Below are 21,878 nucleotides of genomic sequence, written 5' to 3'. Positions count from 1 at the left end.
GATCACCTCTCTTTTGCGGCACTGACACAAACTTTCAGCTTTGCTGTTTACAATTGATCATCGTAAGCATTCGTTTGGTTTCATTTGGAGTTGGACGGTTGCAATTGCAGTTGTTAGGTTTTTGCAAGTGCATATAATATGACTACCTCTTGTTTGCTTCATGCCGCTATTTCACACACTTCGGCTGTACGAATCAGAGACTGTGGAAGTCTCTACTCTAATGGTTTAAACATTATATAGCCACGAGTCCGAATCCCAGACCGAGCTGCAACTACCAGAGTTTCCACTCATGGAAGCCAACGTTGGCGGCGCTTGATCAGTTGCGGTTTTTACTTTCATCGGTTCGGTTGTCGTCGCAGTTTGGGCCAAGATATCAGAAAAGATCTGCCTCCCAACGAAACACACTTAGGTTTGCTTTTTCTTTGCATAGGCTTGGTTTCGCTTGAATTGGCCTGACTGACCTGACACAAATGTTTATCCATCCAATTGCCACTTTGTGTTTATTTATTTTTTTTTTTTTTCGGTTGCTACCCTTTTTTTTGGAAACATGGAATTGAAATGGCACCAACTAAGAGAAGAATGTGTTGATATGTATGCATATTGGGGGCTGACCTACCTTCTAATGGGGAGGTTATCGACACACTCAATATGTTAGTTGTTTTAATACCTTAAGTATCCGAAATAGAAATTTATGTGAAACTATAAAAGAGACGCCTACGCTGTGAAAGATTGTTTCAGAATACCCCTCCTAACGCTCACAACCATCAAAACGTGTCACACACTTTTTTTTTTATTAATTGATTTGCCTTTTTATATCCGTATGCCTAAAATCTTTTTGGCACGCTTTAGATTCGCGTTGTTGAGTCAAAACCGAATTGCATAATGTGGTGGAAAGTAAGCAGGTAGTGGCTGTGATCATTGTCACACCATCTTGGCGAAATGATACGCGGAAGTTATATAAACAATGGTACCAATAACCTCCCGCTGCATCGACGCTTTTCCAGTTGGCCACAACCACGACTGGTTGTGGGCACAACACGTTTAACAAGTTTTTCTCTTTTGATTTTCAGGAAGTTGTTGCAGATTTAGCCGGTCTGCAAAAATAAATATAAAAAATATCGAACCATAAATAAGTGAAAACTACGAAAACAAAACTTTTAGATTATCCAAGCCCAAGGTGTTTGTTCGCGGTCACCGAAATCCTTCGAGCCCTCATCCAGAATAAGCTATCGTTCAGTCGTATACCACAGTTATGCCAATGAACGAACTGATCAAAATATAATACTGCGACAATGTCAGCGGAGGAATACGAGACAGTATTCAACAGTGCGCAGAACTGCGATCCACGGATAAACAAAAAATACCTAAAACAATGAAGGGTAGAGACTAGTCAAATATAGCTAGAGAGATACATCTACCCGCAGCTTACCACTAGATTTTTGGAAATTAGTTTAAAGTGGCAAAGTGGAAAATTGTGGGGAAAGCAAAACAGTGTCCCTTACCTAGTGGCAAATATGTCATACCTAAGCATAGCCGTATTGGCTGTCCTAATGCTCAACTTCAATTGTATCAGCAAGTGCCTTAATGAGACGAAAAAACTTGAACCTGCGCCCTTGACAGGACATCGGCTTGTAAGCAGGGATGGTAACACCACCATTCTGCATGAAGTGCAGAAAACGGAAGCAGAGTTACCGCTATTTTTAAACACTCACGAGATCCTGCCGCTCAAGCCGCTGAAGAAGAAACCTTATTTGCCCCTGGAGAAGATATTGCCCACCATTGAGTATGTAAAGCCACCGCAACCACTAAAGGAGTTCGAACTGCATCCGGTTACCTTTGACTTCAATTTGGGAGATTTAGAGGATTTGGAACACGAGGTTATTAAGAAGGGGGATCTGAACAATCAGAATCAGCATGTCCTGACCTTGGACACTAGCTACAATCCCTCCAATCCCGATGAGAACGATACTGTGGATGTCCACATCGGCGAGTTTTCCACAGAGCCCAACACAGCCACTTTGCCGGGAACGTCGTCTACTCTTTCGGCGATGACCAGCAGTACTTCCAATACTCACATTCTAAAGATCCTGGGTAGTAAGCCGCTAATGGCACCAAAACTGAGTCGCGACCTGCTTAAGCAAAGTGGAGACAATGAAATGCAGCTAAAAACCTTGGGCAGTACCATTAATAGCATTCATCGTTATCTGGGGACGACCGCGAATGGAACAGGAAACGGCAGCGCAGTGGAGAGTCTCTATGGCCAGGCCAACTATTTCCAACTGGTGGCAAATCTCTATGACCACTTCTACTGGCAGATTTCTGAGATTCGAACAAATGTTCGCACAGGCTGCGGGCTCGAAATGCAAGCGTATTTGACGGCACTTCATTCTAGTTACGAGTGGGCCCAAAAGGGTAAGTCACTGCATGAGAATATCCATTTCTAAATTTTTAATTCCATTCCAATCTTAACTCTTCTAGCTTATGATTCATCTGGGCGCTACCGTGGCCAGCTTCTCTTTGGAAACGACAAGTGGCTCGGTCAGCTTTCTTTCTGTTATGAGCTCAACCGACAGAGTTTAACTGAAGAGCGCCAGCACTTTGATTTGCAGTTCTATGTAGCGGATGTTGCGCTTCATTTGCCCAGTCTAAATCGATCGGTTGGTTCCTGATTTAAATTTCAGATTTCCAACATTTATTAACCACAAATCCCGTTCATTCTTCAGATGCTTTTGAGTCTGGGAGAGTGTTTACCCAAATCTTGTTCTGACATTGATGTCAAATCCATCTTGTCCCTTGATCCATATGCTCGAATGCTGACTGTTTTGGGCGCGCACAATACCTCGATGCAACAACCTCCGCTTCAGATCCTCCATGTTCGCACTGTGCCCGGACTTTATTCCCACTGGCGTCAGTTAAAGTTTCAGGTTTTCATGTAGGTTATCATCTTAAAAACAAATATAAATTTATTCAAATTGTTATCCCACTGTAGCAGCTTTATGCTCACTCTCGTTCTGGTGATTTTGGTTGCTTCCTATTATCAGCTCAAAATCGACGAACGTCGTTTAGTTGTGGCACCTATTGCAGCCATTAGTGGCAAATGCGATGGAACCTCTGCCAAAAACGACGTATTTTATGGCAAGTCCTTCGAGCTATTTCAAATGCGCCCCTTGGGCTGCACTAGCTCTTCAACGGAGAGCCCCGAAGTAGATGTGAATGGAAATAGACAAAGGTGTGGGGACTTATCTGACGTGGAAAACGGTGTTCAACAAGAATTCGCTGACCCCAACACTTCCACGTCAGTTGGGGAAAAGTCAGAAATGGGCGATTACCAAGTGGAAAGTGGGAGTTGTGCTGGAGGCACTGGAACTTATGAGGCGAAGCAATCTGTTGGTGAGCATTAAACCATACCTGAGCATTCATTTACCTAATACCAGTCACTCTGTCCCTAATCGGCTTTACCCTTCGCAGCTTTCCATCAACAAATACTATTGTGCTTCGCATTGCAAACAAATGCCAAGGCAATTCTAAACATCAAGAAGACCAAGGAGGTAAGTTTAGAGGTAAAGTATCTACAATTAATCCATTCATCTGCTACTGCTGGCTTCCCTAAGCAGACCCACACTGCCTGCCTACATGGATTAAGAGTATTCTCCGTGCTTTGGACCATGATGGTGCACACTTATCTTCAGATGTTTGCCATTGGTGAAAATAAAGTAAGTGCTTTGCTATAAAAACCAAATTAAACGAATCGAATTAACAAAGCGAAACATCAGTTTGAAAGGATCATCACAGAGCGCTCTTTTTGGTATCAGGTGATTGGCAATGCCACTTTCTCTGTAGACTCATTCTTTTTTATCAGCGGCCTGCTTGTCACAATGCTCTACCTCAAGCAGGATCGCAAACATTCGACGGAAACATGCCTTTTCATAAAAAGCTGCTTTTCGGAATCGCTTATGATGCTGCTCTATCGCTACCTACGACTAACACCAGTTTATCTGTTTGTAGTTATCTTCAATGACTTTGCCGTAAGGTAAGCTATATTTATTGTATTCTTTTATTATACTTTGTCATAACATGGATTTATTATTTCAGGCAAGGGCTAGACACTTCGGTATTTCAGCCGGCCAAAATAGAGCACAATACTTGCCGCCTGTATTGGTGGCGCAATATTTTGTATATAAACAACTACTTTCCGCAAACCGAAATGTGCATGATGTGGAGCTGGTATATGGCCAACGAAATGCAGTTTTATGTGATGGCTGCTCTGCTTTTAGCTTTGGCCAGAAAGTGGGTGAAAGCTTTTCTAGATTACTTTCCTAGAACTTAAAACTTACCGTTTTCAGGTACTTCAAAGCCGTGGCTATTACACTTTTCGTTTTTCTACTCAGCTCGTGGAGCATTTCTGGTATAATATCCTTGACATATCAGTACACCCACAAAGTTTCTCTGCCCTTCGAGTCTTTCGATTTCCTATATGACAAACCATGGCAACGAGTGGGCCCTTATATAACGGGTGAGAAACAGCATTTTTTTAATAATTTATAATTTACAATTTGTAATGAGGGTACGGAACCCTCATAGATCATCGTGGTTTTAAAAACATTAAAAACGAGATAGAAAGCTTTGCCAAGAGAATGTTTTTATACCCTTCAAGTACTTATGTGTATATATTTAAATAGAATATATAGTAGAATTCATCTTCCAACACTGGAAACTCTTAGTGAAAGCACCTAGCAAACATCATATGTATGGGAAGCAGATCGATAGAAGTGGAGGCAGATTGACTAAGAGAATAAGAACAGTACATAGTGTAAATAAACAAAGGGAGGTTTTGTGATAGGCAGCAAATTTTGAAATTTCTTGAACATTGCTTTTAGGTCCAGGGGAGGCTGCTGCCTTACCCTGGCGACGCCCTTGATACCTGCAATAGAAAGGTGACTTTTCGAAAATTTTGCATGAAGAAAGTTTTAAAACTGAGAGATAAACGGACAGACGGACAAACGTGGCCATATCGATATCGATGACGCGTTGCAAATTGCTGACTTAAAACCATAAATAATATAAAAACAGTTCAAAGGCATATATTGTATGTTTAAAATATGTTTAAAATAATATTTTCAATGAACACATAGCAATAATATAGGTATATATGTACATATATACTTGAAAATGTGAATTTAATTCTTGACTTACCCTAATTATGCACCTCTTCATTTATTTTACAGGAATGTGCACCGGATACGTTTTGTATAAGGTGAAGACTCCGCCGCTAATTTCCAGGCGTTTAAACCTTTTCCTTTGGGCATGCAGTCTTTTCGTACTTCTGATCGTGGTCTTTGGGGTTTGGGAAGGACATTTAGGCACCACCAGCAGTGCCTTTTACGTGGGCGTGGCCCACACAGCCTTCGGATGTGGGCTAGTGTGGATCGTGTTATCCTGCTGTTGGGGCCTTGTGCCAACCGTAAATGCAATACTGTCGTATCGTGTTATGTGGCCACTTTCACGACTCACATACTGTGCCTATCTGATCCATCCCATCATAATGTTCATTTGCTCTTCGCACATGAGCGGCACTGTTCACCTAAGCAATCCTCTCATCCTGACCTTGTTTTTAGGCAACGCCGTCGTGTCGTTCGGATCCGCCTTTGTCATATCCGCCTTTTTTGAGGCACCCGTTATCCGAATACTTAAAATATGCTTTAAAAAGTGATGGAATCTGAATACCTTCGTACGTCAAAGTCAATTGGTTTTGTAACCTTTTGGCAGTCGAGTTGTGAATTGTTGATTAATATCCCATATATGTATCTTCGAAGTGTACTTGGTTCTTCTTCCTTTTTTTCGTGTCTGCAACGAAGTAATGCACAATCAGATGGCATCTGATGCTTATAAATATCTATACTATAGACTTAAAAATGTTATATATTCTTATAAATGAAGTGAGCTGTCTCACTGGGAGAGAAGCATTTTTTAATAAAATATACCTTAAACCAAAGATAATCAACATATAATTTGTATAGAAGTATTCTACATGATATTCGCGGGGTTTCGCATTATATTGGCTTGGAGTTTTCTGTTAAATAAACTTGACTTAGTTCACGACAATATATACATACATAGTCTGTGCGTCAACGTCAACACTATTGTCACATAAATATGTACATATATTTTATACGTAGAAAATGTTCAGTGTTGCTATTCACAACAGTTTCGATGTGTACCATGGTAATCATTGTACTTATGTACATACATGCAAGAGAAAATGGGCCGTATACCAATAAGTTAAAGGAAATACAGTTCGAAGTACAAATAGTTGTGCAGGAGGAACAGAAAGCTATTGATTCAGTAGCCTCGATGATGCGATTAGACTTGACCAGGATAGATTACGGTGCAGAACTAGATAACTTGCATATGTATTGAAAAGGTTGGAGAAACCAGCTTGAATTCCCCCACTCAATGTATCCAAAATGAAAATAAGTCCAATTTGCAAGGCGCATTTTGAAATGTTTAAGTAAAAAATGTTTTAAATATTTTAATTTGTTCCATTTAATCCATTTATAATAAACTGGTTGTAAGACAATGTATTTTATTTTTCCTTACATTATTTTGGTATTGAACCCCATGCATACAACGTAATAAGCATTCGACTATAGTGATTATCTTAGACATATCGATGTTGGTGACCGAGGTACTATCGATAATACTATCGTATTTTTGCAATTCTATTGCACGGCTCTATCATTTCCGTTATTTCAATTGAACTAAATTATAGTCATTGAAGTACCCACAGAAAATGTGTCGAATTTTTGTAAAGCAGCTCTTTGAAAGTGAACTTCACCGAGAAGAACAAGGCGATTAAAGCAAGCATTAGTAAACAACAAGTGTCTCCAGTCCCCGTCGATAGGCGTAATGCGAAGTAGTAAAAGTAAACGCATTATCAGTTTATCCAGAGAAAATAATATCGAGTTCGGGATGATATTCTTTCGAAAAGTGGCCTAAAGATCTGTTGAAAAGGTGCGCAACTTTTTTCAGCAATTCGGACCTGTGCCTGTGGTTAATTTGCAGCTTTGTCAGATGGTATACTATTAAAAATCTGCCGGCAGTCTGTAGTTGATTTTTACGGGATTGGAGGATATTAACGCATTTCGAAAGTATGAAAATGAGATGAAAACAAAATTTTCAAGTTGACATGCAAAAAGATCAAAAATAATCTAACTTTGTTGGACTGGAGAGCCAGTGATTTCGAAAACAGAACAAGCATACGGAAAAACTGGAAGTTAAAGAAGACACTTCCGACATCTGGGTAGCATTCACACCGCTTAAATTGCCAAGTTAAAGATTCCTTAAAATCCCATAAAATTAAATTTCCTAACCCAACGGCTTCATTAACTCGACGATTTCCTCAGTGACAGAAATGACGACATGAACTTATAAGAACTTGCAGTTCGCCCAAATTGATAGCAATCCAGCGGATTTAAGCGCAGTGATCTAAAGTAATCCAAAGGTCCCAAAAATATTATTTCAGTTGGTTAACGCTCTGATCGTTTTCAGGACTCAAGATAAAAAATTCGAGACGTTTGAGACATATTCGAGTACATTGTGGTCATACCTGTTAAGAAATTTCAATTACTATTTCTAATTCCTAGAGCCTTTGGTGAACTCCATTCCTTACGTACTCGCATCGTGACTTTGGATTTGTTGACTAAATCTCCAAGAACAGCCCGAAAGCGCGAAACAACCTGGACGTGGAGGAGAATTGCAAGCAGACGGTGATCTAATTCGGCGGCAGTCGGGCATCCCATTCGCCGAAACCAGGGTATAAATCCCTCTTCGTTGTAGAGGAATATGTGCAGCCAAAACAAGAGGACGAGGAAAGGCAATAATATCCAGGCCTAGCTTGAAAATGTATAAAGTTCACAATATAATTTTTAAAATACTAATATAAAAATCATCCCTGCAATATAATTACAATGCCTGAATAATAATCTCGAAGCCCTATAGCAATATCTAAATAGATTATTTTTTATTTTAAGTAATTTTTTATATAAAACCTAAATATTAAAAAAAAAATAAAAAAAACGGAATTTTAAAGGCATACATATTTTATATCAATCAGCCGAAAAAACTCGCTACCACTACTTCTGTAAATTAATATATATATATTAATATATTATATTAATATTATATTAATATTGTATTATATTATATAACATTATATTAATATATTATATTAATTATTAATATAATATAATATAATTAATAATTATATAAGCATTTATATGTATATTATATATATAAGCAATAATGCATATATATAATTATATATATTGTAGATATATATATATATATATATATAAATATATATATATATACATATATAATATAATATTAATATTATTATTACTTGTAAATATATTTATGCATTATTGATTATTATAATAATTATAACTTAATAAGTAATAATTTATATATATTATAAATATATAGTTAAATATATACCTATGTTTGTAGATATATACGTTAATTATTGAATTATTTAAAATATTTGCCATTTTTCTGCCCTTTTTTTTGCAATTGTTGCGGTAAGCAGAAGTCGCATCCAAATGTACATATCTAGTGAAGTACGTGTATATATGGGAGTAATTTTCAGTAAGCGGAGAAGCAGCGATGTACAAGTGTTAAACACTTGCTAATTCCAGATGTGCGATGTGCATGGATGACCCGACAATGAGCTGATATGTGACATCCCTGGACCCTTACATAGATCCTGGTGTTTCCCTTTTCCTCGTCATATCATCATATTCGGTTTATATTTGCTTTTACGGATTCTGGTATATACAGTAGGCAGCACCAGGATTTTATGGTGTTTTCGGAATTTCATGGCCTTTTCCGTAATTTCAAGGTAGTTGGGCGGTTTTATATATAATATAAGGGGTTGTCATTAAGATCGAGACGTGGCGTATGAGTAGGCTATCCATCAACTTCGTTCGTATTATTACTATTGTTTGTAAAAAAAATATAATTTTTGTACATATATATATATATTTCCATATGTATCTGTGTAAACTGCTCACGAAATCCTAATCCTTCTTGATCCGTGCCTGAAGAAAGCAGTATAGGATTCCTGCCTGAGCCATAACGTCGACTGTGCTGGCTGCCAGTGGATCCTTCTGCTTCACCTGCGTTTGGCCCGGCCTCAGCAAGGTTGGTCCAAACACCATGGCCAGATTGTGCAACGACATCTTGTTATCTGTCTCCTTTTCGTGGACTCTACAATAAGTAGTGACCAAAATAAGTGTATTTTAAACGTCCATGTTGCTATAAAAAACAAACCTTATTAAATGATCTAATATCGAAGTAATGGAGGCTTTGTTGGCCTGTGGCAACTCCTCAAAAACTTTGAGAAGTTCGTTGATTCGTGTGGATTCGTTGTTGTTGCTAAAGGCGCTGAATGTGTCGAAAAATCGTGGATAAAGTTGATCCGTGAAAAGAGCCTCGGGGAGCTCCCTTAAAAAAGTTTTCAGAATGCCAGTGACCGAATGGATGTCCACCTCTCGTAGCAACTGCTCCGCCTCATAGGCATCTAAAGAAAATAAAATTAGGTCCAAATTAGTAATAAGACATGGTTACCCATCAAAGCCATATATTCACCAGACTCAAAGGCCTTCTTCAGCTTCGCCAAATCTGAAGCGGAACCGCTGACGCGGTAGCAGCCAACCTCCAGCATCCCACGCCGCTCTACCTCCCGAATGCAGGCGCCTATGATGAACGGAATGTCGCGTTTTTCACGTCTGAATAAACAGAAATATATAATTATTCCTTTTTTAATAATATTTACTCAGAAAGTTTATTAATATATTGAATTATATCTTGATATCAAGATCTTCACTATTTTCATTTCACGAAAGGTGGTGCTGTTATTTTATATATGGAACTATTATTTACTTTAATACTTGACTCATTTTGGCACCGAAAAGGGCTCCTGGCTTTGTGTTGCCGCGGAAGAGCTCGCCTGGTATAAAACGGAAGCTACAGCCGAGCTCTAAGGTCTCAGTAAGTTTAATTGACTTCGGCTGCGTTGTTTCTGTCAACCAACTTAAACTCAACTATGGAATCAAGCGGAATTATTAATGTAAAATTTAATAACAAAGATTAACTATTAACTCCCACCTTAAGTATGTGCTTGGCTTTAAGAACCGGTCGCTCTTTAGCCTCATATAGAAGAATGCGCACATTCTGGCTGCCCTCTAGTTCCAGCATAAAACTTTCGTTCCAGAGCGGCATTTGACTGCGACATATCTTCTTGGTGGTGGCCTTGCGAAAATAGTGGCCATAGGAGTCCACCTCGACGCATATGTACAGGTCGTTCGCTTGCTCCAGTCCTTCCAATCCCTGGACTCCCATGTACAGGTCTCCAACCAGCAGGCTCTCGTCGTTAGTGTTACGCATAAGATATGAACCCATTTCGGTTTTCATGCCCTTCTGCATGGCCACAATGAAAGCGGTAACCTCCAAGGAATTAATAGTATTTGCTCCAGGCAGGTTGCATTTTTGCTACATAAATATGTACGTGATTTATCGCCTTATTAAGCTGATGTAGGTCACAGAAACTAACCTTAAGGGATAAGATTGAGTCCATCCACTGGGTCCTCTCAAAATCCGAGCTAAGAAAGAAGGTTATGGTTTTATTATTTGCCTTGTTCCCCAGGCGCAACACTAAATTGGGCGTTGCCAGCACCAGCTGTGATTCCAGATCCGCCAGCTTACGGCGATACTTATCACCGGAACGAAAGGCTCCACTTCCACTGTTAGCCACCTCCATGGCCAATTGATCTCGAACAGAACGCAAATTGCGTTTTACTTGCGAAATGTTCGCTGGACTAGATTCCTTAAGCTCGACCGCCGGATCTGCTTCCTCGTAAATGGATACGTCCTTTAGCGGAATGAACCACTTGAGCTCATAGTCGATTCGATCACGGCCTAATGCCTTGTATTTGGCACATGCGATGACATCATTAAAAAGAAAGAGATGACGCAGCTTACGATGCCCATCGACAAGTTCCACAATAAACGAATTACGCACCATGCGTCTTAAATTTCGATTTGATTCAATGGGCAGCCGCTGATTGACCACATTGAACTGATTTAGGAACATCTGAATAATCTTTTGCGCCTGCCTTAATGGCTGGTGATCCGGATGCGCATTTGGGGTTTCGCGCAGCAAGTCGTTGAAGACCAACGCGTTGATTTGCACCCTCGCAACTGGTTTGTGCAATAGATCCTCGAGAGTTAGCGATTGTTCCGTCTGCAGATTAAGCACAATAGTGGAGACGATCTTTTTGAACTGGGGGTTATTGGCACTGCACTTCTTCACAGTCTCAATAGCATTTTTGTAGTTGTGCAAAAAGGCACTGTATAAGTCAAACATCTCTGCCAGTCTACGAAACGGCTCACCGATCAGCACATCACCACCCTCGTGAGACACAATAGTCTTTAAATCAGATAAGAAAGCGGTATGCAGATCAAAAAGCTCATCAATTTTGAAGAAAATTGTGTTCTCCTCCTCCTCCCTGATCACAGGCTGCGAAGTAGTTAGGGTTGCGTGGATGGCCTTCTTGTACTGCATTTGGTAAGAATAAGAATTAGCCATATTAGCAATTTTACCTTATCATTAAATCACGTTGTAACTCCGTCACGACCCCCACTTTTTAATACCCTTTTAGAGTATTAATTTCAGTCAGAAGCTTGTGACGCAAAAAATAAATTTTTTTAATCAATATCAACAGGAGGTATATAGGTCGGAGCGTGCCGGAACGGGCCGAAACGGACCCATATCACACAACTGCCATAGGATAAATCGAAAAAAAATTTGTTTTTTATTTTATATTGATGCAAATCGGACAACTAATTCATAAAGCTGTCATATGAGCAGTACGAAAATGTATTAATAATAACTTTTTTCATTCCTGCTTTAACTAGTTTTTGGTTTAAAACTGAAATTTAAACAGCATATAATTTATCGTTATTTTTATATTTAATTTTAATATCCTGAGAAAACCGATTTCTATACCTTCCCACAAAACGAAGTTTATAAGATCCGAATTACTTACCTGCATCATTTTATTGAGGCATTCAACGTAGATAGTCTCACTTTGAATAATTGAGCTAAGTATGGATCGTATTTTAGCACCGCGCGCATTTCCACAAACCTGTGAAAAAGCGAATCACTTGGATGAGATGTGTAGTTGTAAGTGGTATAAAAACACATAAAACGTGTTAGATGAGGTGAAAACTTTCCTAAACCCGCTACAGATGCCTTTTCACAACTATATATTATATATGGTGTCGTCGAGCCGATACAGTTAGTTGTAAAAAAATTATAACATTTTTGCAAGACTACATACACACTGGCTACAAACCCAAATTTGCATGAATGAGACAGAGAAAGGTATACTGTGATTAATGAACAATAGATAGGAGTAACCAGTCAGAAGCGATGTAGGAAAATCGATCATTAGTGTCTGTAAAAATTGTTGGCTTAATTGTGGGCGAAAGCTTAAGCACAAACTATGGTAAAACTTAACTGAGAAACATGCAAACTATATAAATTAAAAACAAGAAAAAACAATGTACAGATATATCCAAATGTATGAAAAGATCTATAGTAGCCATACTACATTAATAAGCATCTACTGTTGGTAAATTAAAGCTACAAAGTCGAAGTAAGAACCTTTGACTGATTATCCGTATCCGGTACTTACAAGTATCGCCGAAACTAAGTTCTGTTGGGAAAAGAAAACAGAAACGAATAATCTTCGTTAGTTCAGTGTTAGTTATAAAGTTAACTCTTAGAGTGTTGATGGTTATGAATTTCATTAAGGATTTTTAATTGAAATGAAATCTTAATTAAGCGAAACAAAAATAATATTATTAAAAACAATAGAGAATGCTATAGTCGAGTTTCCCGACTATCAGATACCTGTTACTTAGCTAGTGTTAGTGCGAACACGAAGTTTCATCATATTTCTGGGATATCGATAGATATTGGGGAATAAAATGAGAAAACGTTTTAAAATTGTTGAAAAGTGGGGCTCGACTGTTTTGGCAGCTTTAGGGCGTTTGAGTGGAAAAAAGTTTTTTGGCAAGTCGATAGAAATTTAAGCGACTAATAACATTATAAAAAATATCCAACAATTTTTCAAAAGTGTGGGCGTGGCAGTTCTAGGGCTTTAGAATGGACGTGGCAAACATTTTTTTTGGAAATCGATCAAAATTAACAAGACTAATAATAATAAAGCTATTGAACAACATCGAAAAGTTTTTCAAAAATGTGGGCGCGGAAGCTGTGGGCGGTTTTAGGTCGTTGCAATCATTTTTTTGCAAATTGATGGACGTTTACAAGACTAATACAAATTTGAAAAAAGATCAAGACATTTATTAAAAGTGTGGGCGTGGCAGTTTTGTTTGGTTTGTGGGCGATAGAGTGGGTGTGGCAACATGGATCAACAAACTTGCGCTGCGTCATTGTCTCTAGAATCTGTATGCTAATTCTCAACCTTTTAGCTTTTATAGTTCCTGAGATCTCGACGTTCAGACGGACAGACGGTCATTGACAGATCGACTCGGCTATTGATCCTGATCACGAATATATATACTTTATTTTACTGTACTGTACTGTATTTTACGGTATAAAAATATGAATTTTTTGTTCTGAAGCGCTGGATTTCAGGGCACTGTAAATTAGCACATGCATTTTGAAAGCAAAGTCGTCTAAGTCATTTGGGCTGGTAATGCATTAACCTACTTGTTAGCTTTTAGACACTTTGCTAATATATGTTGACTACGATTGGGAGATGATTAAAAACTCAAAATGACAGAAATAAAAAGGGTTGCTTGGGCACTAAGTAGCCGGATAACGGTCACAGAGGACTGGGGCAGGGGCGGTCTTCAATGAACTGACAACGAACCTTGCGAATTGCTCCCGGAGTAGTTTGTGTTGTGGTTTGATCGTCGTGCGAAATGGTGCGTAATATGGGCGGACCCTCGTACTCCCCGTCACTGTCTAGCGAACTGGAGCGCGTCTCATTACTTTGCCTTTAAAATTATTATACAAAATATAAGTATCAATAATTTGATTAGATTTTATCTGAAACTTAAGCTCACTGTAGGAAGAAATCGATGTTGACGTAGTTAGAGGTCCTGCCTGGAGATTCGGGATCCGCTACATTAGCCAAAGGCAAAATGCTGCTGCCAGGCGTCGACAAATCATCGCGACTGGATGAGGATCCGGTGCGACCGGGCTTAATGAAAACGTATTCTCCATCGCCATTGTCGAGGGGTACGCTATCATAGTACGGTTCACACTCCGCTAAAGCTCCGCCGGCTGCCGCTGACTGCTGGGAAGCCACCGCCTTTGCACTTTCCGAACTTAGCGAAGACACGCTTTCGTAGCTCTTGATCTGCTTGTAATAAAAAACCGGCAATCGTTAGATTACTTATAAACAGAGAACTCATATTCCGTACAACGTGTAAATTTGTGGGGGTGTGACCCAATTAAGAAACGATATTTCCTCAAACCTATTAAAGAAAGTCTCAGCTTACCACCTCCGGTATGCCTTGTGATGTCAGCGACTCCTTGGACCCTACACTACGCTGGTTGGCACCCGATTCCCGCGATTCCGTTCCATTGTCCGCATCGATAGCCTGCAGGCGCGATCTCCTTTCCAGACTGCTAGTGCTGAGCAGTGAGCTGCTGTCCGCCATTGCCATTTTTCCGGTTTTACTTAGACTACCAGTTGGCGAGGCACCGACTCCGGTTCGTCCAGGAGTCAATGATCGCCCGGGCGTGGAGGAAGTGCGTCCTAGGCTACCACCTCCAGAAGGCGAGGAGTCGTTCCTCCTCGTTTGTTCCAGGCTGTCTGCCTTGCTTACCATCTTACGACCGAGCTCCTCCATTAATTCAGGATTGTTTACGTTCACAAATTTACTAAGCTCCGGTGTGGTTTTCCGATTTGCCGAGTGCTTGGAATCCAAATTATCAGATGATTTCTGACGCAGTATATCAGACGGCTTGATGTTCCGCTCCAGCGAATTGCCCAAACTGTCAATGGAGAGACTGCCGCTTGAACTGCTCGGTATCGTGTTGATCAAATATGTCTCCCTTTTTGGCGAAGACGATAGCTGCTGGCTGGGAATGGTAGGGGGCTCAACTCGCCGAATGTTCTTTGGCGGAGGTCTGGGAAAAAAAGAATAAGAGGCATAAGTAGAATGCAGTATTCCTAGTATAATAGGAACTATAACTTTACTTAATACTTGTCCTTGCGCGATATGCTTAATTTTCTACTTTTTCTCACCTGGGTGGCATTTTCTTCTTGGCATCTACGTGGGCAGCGTACGATGTGAGCGATGGCGAAAGCGGGGGAGCGGTGGCTTCCGAATATCGAGAAAATGTGGATGGTGGAGTGGGTTGCTGCTGCGGTTCACTGATCCCCGATGACGAGGTAGTTCCATCATCGCTTTCTTTGTCTTTGGCCTCTTTGACCTGAATGACTGTAACGTATTGCGACGTCGACTTGCGCAACGGTTTATCGATATCTACATCGTTTCCTAGACGCCCTCCTGCCACGTTATCCGGCTGGGCTTTTATAGACGCCGCCAATTCAGTGATGCACTGCTGCAGGGCCCCATCGGTGTCCTCACTATTACTATCCTTGTCTCTGTCTTCTTCCCGCTTTAAATACAGCTCCCCTGTTCGTTTGCCGTCCGCCGTGATCTGAGTGGAGTGAAGCGGTCCGCTCACCTTTTCCGATCCGCTACAACTCCCACCTATAACGGCATTTTTGTGTGTTGTGTATTTGTTGTCTGGCTTGAGCGACAGGCGATCCTTGTCCTTGGCGCCAGTTAAAGAAGACTCGCGCAGATTTAAACTAGATTTCTGTGAATAAATATAAGAGGAAGTGAATAGAAGATATTAATTAACTTGATTAGAGAAGTGAATTTCATTGAATTTGCATCTTAAGAAAGAAAGATACAGAATGACTTAAGAAATAAGGTAGGCGGTGGTTTGCTATTTTCAAAATAATTTAATGAGGGGGAAAGGGCTCTTTATTTAAAAAAAAATGCGTTCAATATTATACAAAAGGAGGAGTAGCCTGTATGAAAATTCGAATACATATATAAAAACATTACGTATGGAATTTTCGACTATGCGAAAATTGACAATAGGCTAAGATATACTTATATCCTCAAATAATAATTAGGATTGGAGACAATTTTGGTCAGTTTCCTCTGTCCGGATATTATATGGTGGTAAATAAATATTTAATTCCCACAAGAGTAGAAACTCCTCTTTGGAACTACATTATTTTACCGGTTACTTGTAGAGTAAGAATTAATACTAAAATTTGGTATTTCGTATTTCGGACCCCAAGAAGTAAATAAAATATTAATCAGGATCACTCTAGCACCCACACACTGCAACATGCTATCACGCCTACAAGTTTAAAAATGTGCTCCTTTTTTAATTGAATTTTTTTTTTCAAATGTCTTTAAATTTTTAAATTCTTACCACGCGTATTGACTGAGTGAAGGTTGTTTGGTAGTCAAGAAAACTGACTATAGAGTTCTCTCTTCGTCTGTATAATTTTTGTGTTATTTTTTATTTAGACTCCGGGAGCACAGAGCATTTAATTTCGTTTAATTTGATTGCAATTCGAGCTTTTCTTTACATTAAATGTGCAAACGCCAACAAACTTGGCTGAATCTCAAACACCGTTGCGTGCGTTGAATCTGACACATAGTTTTTTCCTCATTATTTGGGTTTAAAAATTACACGGGTGAGCACCAGAAACAAACCGATAACCAAACAAAAAATAAGTAAATAACTGAGAAAGCAGCAGCCATACAAGGCGCTTATTACCAAGAAGTGAAAAATGTCCAACTTAAAATTGTATGGTTACCGGATGGATATCTAAGTGGGTGGTTGGTTAAATGAGAGCAGAGAAATGAAGAAAGCGTGCAATTTGAAGCCCAAAAGGTCGACAGCGCTAGAGCTGTAGAGAAAATTGGAAGCTCTTTTTTTTTGGTGGTATTTCTTAATTCTTTGGTTACAAGATAGTATATACACTTATAGATAAAAGAGACCTACAGATATATGGACGGATTCTACGTGTATGCGCGTAGTTATAAAGAATTTTGCGATAAGTATTTTATTGATTTCGACTTGTCATAATACAGCTAAAATTGTTGTAGCTTATGTAGCATTTTCCATTTTTAATTTCGCTATATTGAATATATGTATATTATTGCAGTACAGATCTCGTTCTTAACCAATTACTCTTACGCACCCCTCTGGACCATAATTTAAACTTCTCCTTAAAGGAAGCCATGCTTTAAATTCAGCGCCACTTTGTTGGGCTATTTTTCCTTTGATATGGTTTAAAAATTGATTGAGTTGGAAGGAAAATAAGAGGATAACAAAGACGAAGTGTCTATGACTGGGAGGTAGGATTTGATTCAACCGAAAACACGTTAACACACACTTGCGCGGTAATGAAAAACGAAGTACCGAGCTCTTGAACGTACAAAAAATTTTAATAGTTTACGTAATGCCTTGTTATTGTAGCCCTTGTGTTTTTTAATTTAGGCTATTAAACAGGCGGTTGTCCGTAACACAAATATAAATGAAATTTTTTCTTTAACAATATTTACTGATATTTTTAAATTTTATGTATATTATGAATGTATGAATGACGCGTATCCGTATACGTCCGTTCGTCCATCCCGTCACTGTTATTCACCAAAAACTATACTGACGACAATAAATGAAGCGACGCCAGCAGCAACGCTAGAAACCTAAAAAAAATAAAACTCACACACGCCCGACAATCCCGCCCTCTGTATAAAAAAAATGCTGGTGTGGGTAGATAAGGGTCACCATTTGAGATATCAAAACGAGTGCTAAAAGTGGTAGAGCCCATGGACAACGCACACGTAATCGCAATTTTTCTAACTAAATAAATCAAATACTGTACCTCAATAAAATGTTTAAAAGTGTTCTGACTTGAACTCAGCTAATGTTTGAGTCGTTTTAAAATTAATTAATTAATGACAGTCACGTTATTAGGAAAAACAAGAGAGAATGCCATAGTCGAGTTCCCCTACTAACAGATACCCGTTAGTGGGAACGCGAACGAGAAATTTCATAATTTTTTTGGGATATCGATAAATATTGGTGAATAAAATGAGAAAAAATTAAAAAAATTTTCAAAAGTCTGGGCGTGTCAGTTTTGGCATGTTTCGAGCGTTAGAATAGGAGTGGCAAAAAAGATTTTTAGCATATCGATAGAAATTTACAATACTAAAAAAATAATGAAAAAATATCGAAACATTTTTCAAAAAAAGTGGGTGTGGGTTTTGGGCGGTTTTAGGGCGTTAGAGTGGGCGTGGCAACAAGTTTTTTAGCGAGTCGATAGAAATTTACAAGACTTATAAAAATATGAAAAAATATAAAACACTTTCGCTGCGTCTATGTTTTTCGAATCTGTATGCCTAATCTCAACGTTCTAGCTTTTACAGTTCCTGAGATCGAGACGTTCATACGGACAGACGGACAGGGCCAAATCGACTCGGCTATTGATCCTGATCAAAAATATATATACTTTATATGGTCGGAAACGCTTCCTCCGACCTATTACTCCACAGCTTTTACTCCACGAGTAACGGGTATAAAAATACCCACATCCAAAACCACAAATATCTACGTAGAAACGAAACGAACCAGTAGTTTGTGCAAGGGTAACTAGTATATATACACAAACAAGTGAGAATGCTATAGTCGAGTTCCACGACTATCAGATACCCGTTAGTGAACGAGTGGGAGTGAAAAGGTGAAATTAAATTTTTTTAAATAAAAAAAGATTAAATGATTTTTACAAATTTAGCGAGTGCCTGCTTTTTGCTTGTGAGTGTTATTGTAACAATTATTGTAAGAAATTAAAACAACATATGATAAAATAAAAAATAAGCAAAAAAGAGAGAGCTATAGTCGAGTTCCTCGATTAGAAGTCGGAATTCCTTCCAATCGGAATTTATTACAGAACTAAAAGATTGCACACCAATCCAACTTTAAATATCTTAATTTCCCAATAGCTTATAAACCCCTGAAGCTAGACTTGTGTATGTCGCTGACAATACATTTAGCACGCTTTACACACTTTTTTGTCCAAATATTCAACATTAACTTACAAAGGAATAATTATGCTTGGTGGCAAAAATGGATATCAGAACATTTACTTGTTGAATTGGTGGACACTAGCTTCTTGCTTCGTTAAAAAGTATTTTATTTCATTTAATAAGTACTTAAATAATTTATTTTGTTTAATAGGTATCTAAATAATTTATTTTGTTTCTAAATAAGTTTTAATTAATATATATATATATACTCACAAAATCTTTGTCTAAATTAGTGTTGCTTTCTTCTTGTGGAGCTCCATTGCTGCTGCTGCTACAATTGCTGTTATTGCTGTTATTGCAACTACCGCTAGCAGCCTCAAAGAGTGCCTTTGGATCCCCGCCAGAATCGCGATACCGTTCCACGTCGGACAGCAGTCGCTCTAGATACTCCACATAGAGCGTCTCCTGCTCAAGCTCCTTGCTCAGCTCAATAATGCGCACCTTGTGCCGCTCGAGACTAGCCCGAACATCCTGTTCCCATGCATCGGATAGAGAGCTTTGCGGAAATCGCTGCATCCACAGACGCTGGAAGTCATCGAAAACGCTCATGTTGGTGCAAGCGCCTCCTTCAGGTGCTTGCTCTTATTATAACCGTTTTCTTTATTAATTCAAAAGATGCGGATGATGATTATTCAAGATGATGACGCGGAGAGGCCGTTGTTGCCTTTTATGTAACAACAAGCACCAGCTGTGCGTTGTCGCCTTTTTCCCCTGCAAAAAAATGTTTAAGTTAAGTAAATGTGTCCGTATTTTAATTTCCACAGTAGAAATCTTAAATATACTCTCAAATAAGCAGACACATACAACCACAGGAAGAGTACCTTTATGAGTTCCATTGAATAACTGTGAATAACTTACCAATAATTAAGGTGTCATAAAAACCGTGTGTCAAGCACACTATATTGATTTAAGCATCGAAACATCGTTAGAATAAGTTTATTTCTCGGGCTTTTATATAAATGTTTAAAGTACTTCATGAACCACAAATTATTTGTAATACCCTTTTAAAGCGGCAATGAGAATTTAAGTTTGTATCCTACCCTGAACTGCGTTTCTTTGTACACGTTACTATTAAAGCAATAAGCAACCTAAATTTATCCTACTACCTGTGTAAGGGGTATCTGACAGTCAAAGAACTCGAAATCTAGTTTTGGTCTTTGCTTGATGTTATGAAATTTAATTATCCGAGGCATAAGTCGTTCGATGGTGTATAATATTTAAATATTTTTGGATCATTACAATACTAACAATAAAAGATATATATATTTTGATTTTATCAAGACGTATTTAACATGGGAAAGACAGATAAATATATTCTTAGTGGTTTTAAAAAATATATATTAAAATAATGTTTAATCAGAATAGGTAAATATTAAGATTTCCAATTCAAAAATGGGATGAGTTTTGAGAATCTAAAATGTAAGATTTTAATTATAATGGGATTAAAAGGTAGTTAACGCTCTCTAGTTTGGGTTAGAAATAAAGAAAAGTGGTCTTAAAATTGTATCAGTTTGTTCTTGCACTTGCTTATTTTTTTTATTATTTTGTCTTATTTTTTGTTATTGTTGTCCAGTTGCAGATGCAATAGTAGTACTGTTGCTTTTCTGAATCCTTGACAATCCTATCGTGTTTCGCTCCCTTGTATTTGTTTTTATTTGTATTCCTTATATCTAAATAGTTTTCTCCTTGATATTTATACAAATGGTTTACGCGTGCAGTCACAAGAGTTTAGGAGATATTCTTCGTTTTTGTTATTTATCAAAACTACAACAAAAGCGTAACACAAACATATAGCGCACAGACGCACAGAAAATAAGTGATTCCTTTGATAAATGTTGTTTTTCTTTTGTGGTTTATATTTAACCTACTCCTTATTACACTTGTCTTCTTTTGTCTTTTCTCTTTTTAGAAACAAAATCAGTGGGCGTTGCAGCCGCAAAAAATTCATTTTATACACGTTCCACTTAAATAAAGTTGTGCTTTAATACACGCAAAGGTGTATTTTTGTGTTCTATTCCGTTTTATATACAATTAAATTCCGCTCAGAACAAATTTGGATACACAACTTTATTTAATTTACTTCAAAGCGAACACACAAATACATTTGCATATATACAGCATAAGCGGTTTTGGCATTGGTGTGCGTAAAACTCGGCTTTGCTTTTCCTTTGGAATTTCTTGTTTTCCAAATCGCCACTTACGTTTCATTTTCGAACACGAGTTTTATTCACCATTCTCACAATTTACTTTCACATTGATTGGACTTTAACAATTAGACAAAACAGAAATATTTTCGCAGATTTCCAGCGAAGCCGATTTTACAAAAAATATCGCTTATCGATTGCATGTGGATACTAGAGATGGACTAGCAACTATCGCCAGTATCGATGTATGCTAGAAAAAATACTAAAACACCGGAATATTTATAACATAAATGGAAAAAAAATTTCCCTAATAACCATTGCTTAATTTTAGGTTTAGTATTTAACTAATCCTAAAAGTTCTTGCTTGAATACAAATTAATGATAAGCTCTTTATGGCATTAATATTAATTAAAGTTGCCAGAATTCGAACAGATTTTTAAATAAATAATATAATAAGTAAAATTAATTATATGTAATTAAACAATCTAAATACAAGGTTAAAGT

The 21,878-nt window shown here is 38.2% G+C and overlaps 2 protein-coding genes across 11 annotated transcripts; one reads left to right on the top strand and one right to left on the bottom strand.

Moving 5' to 3' along the window:
• Positions 1-303: 303 nt before the first annotated feature.
• On the top strand, positions 304-5,992 carry LOC6724755. Of its 6 annotated transcripts, none has more exons than XM_039297908.2 (11): positions 304-409; positions 1,071-2,412; positions 2,479-2,657; positions 2,724-2,932; positions 2,993-3,390; positions 3,469-3,548; positions 3,615-3,713; positions 3,774-4,030; positions 4,093-4,287; positions 4,344-4,513; positions 5,226-5,992. In XM_039297908.2, the coding sequence occupies exons 2-11, from the start codon at positions 1,515-1,517 to the stop codon at positions 5,708-5,710; spliced, it is 2,970 nt and encodes a 989-aa protein (XP_039153842.1). In that variant the 5' UTR covers positions 304-409; positions 1,071-1,514; the 3' UTR covers positions 5,711-5,992. The 6 variants fall into 6 exon arrangements, with proteins under 6 accessions (XP_039153842.1, XP_039153839.1, XP_039153841.1 ...); XM_039297905.2 differs by having other exon boundaries at positions 3,469-3,560; XM_039297907.2 differs by having other exon boundaries at positions 2,990-3,390.
• A 2,555-nt stretch (positions 5,993-8,547) lies between these two features.
• LOC6724754 (active breakpoint cluster region-related protein) lies at positions 8,548-21,602 on the bottom strand. 5 transcript variants are annotated; one of them, XM_039297900.2, is made up of 15 exons: positions 21,432-21,600; positions 19,444-19,941; positions 15,351-15,931; positions 14,599-15,232; positions 14,161-14,459; positions 13,965-14,091; positions 12,759-12,779; positions 12,108-12,206; positions 10,613-11,617; positions 10,168-10,551; positions 9,943-10,103; positions 9,649-9,788; positions 9,331-9,580; positions 9,072-9,267; positions 8,548-8,995 (listed from the first exon to the last, which is right to left on the bottom strand). In XM_039297900.2, exons 2-14 carry the CDS (start codon positions 19,777-19,779, stop codon positions 9,078-9,080), a joined length of 4,227 nt encoding a protein of 1,408 aa, XP_039153834.1. In that variant the 5' UTR covers positions 19,780-19,941; positions 21,432-21,600; the 3' UTR covers positions 8,548-8,995; positions 9,072-9,077. The 5 variants fall into 5 exon arrangements, with proteins under 5 accessions (XP_039153834.1, XP_039153833.1, XP_039153835.1 ...); XM_039297899.2 differs by having other exon boundaries at positions 8,548-9,267; XM_039297901.2 differs by having other exon boundaries at positions 8,548-9,267; positions 14,161-14,456.
• Positions 21,603-21,878: the final 276 nt, after the last annotated feature.

Source organism: Drosophila simulans, chromosome X (genome assembly GCF_016746395.2).
Source record: "Drosophila simulans strain w501 chromosome X, Prin_Dsim_3.1, whole genome shotgun sequence".
In the NCBI taxonomy this organism is placed as follows: Eukaryota; Metazoa; Arthropoda; class Insecta; order Diptera; family Drosophilidae; genus Drosophila; species Drosophila simulans.
The sequence above is the reverse complement of the archived record's forward strand: the minus strand, read 5'-3'. Positions and strand labels throughout refer to the sequence as shown.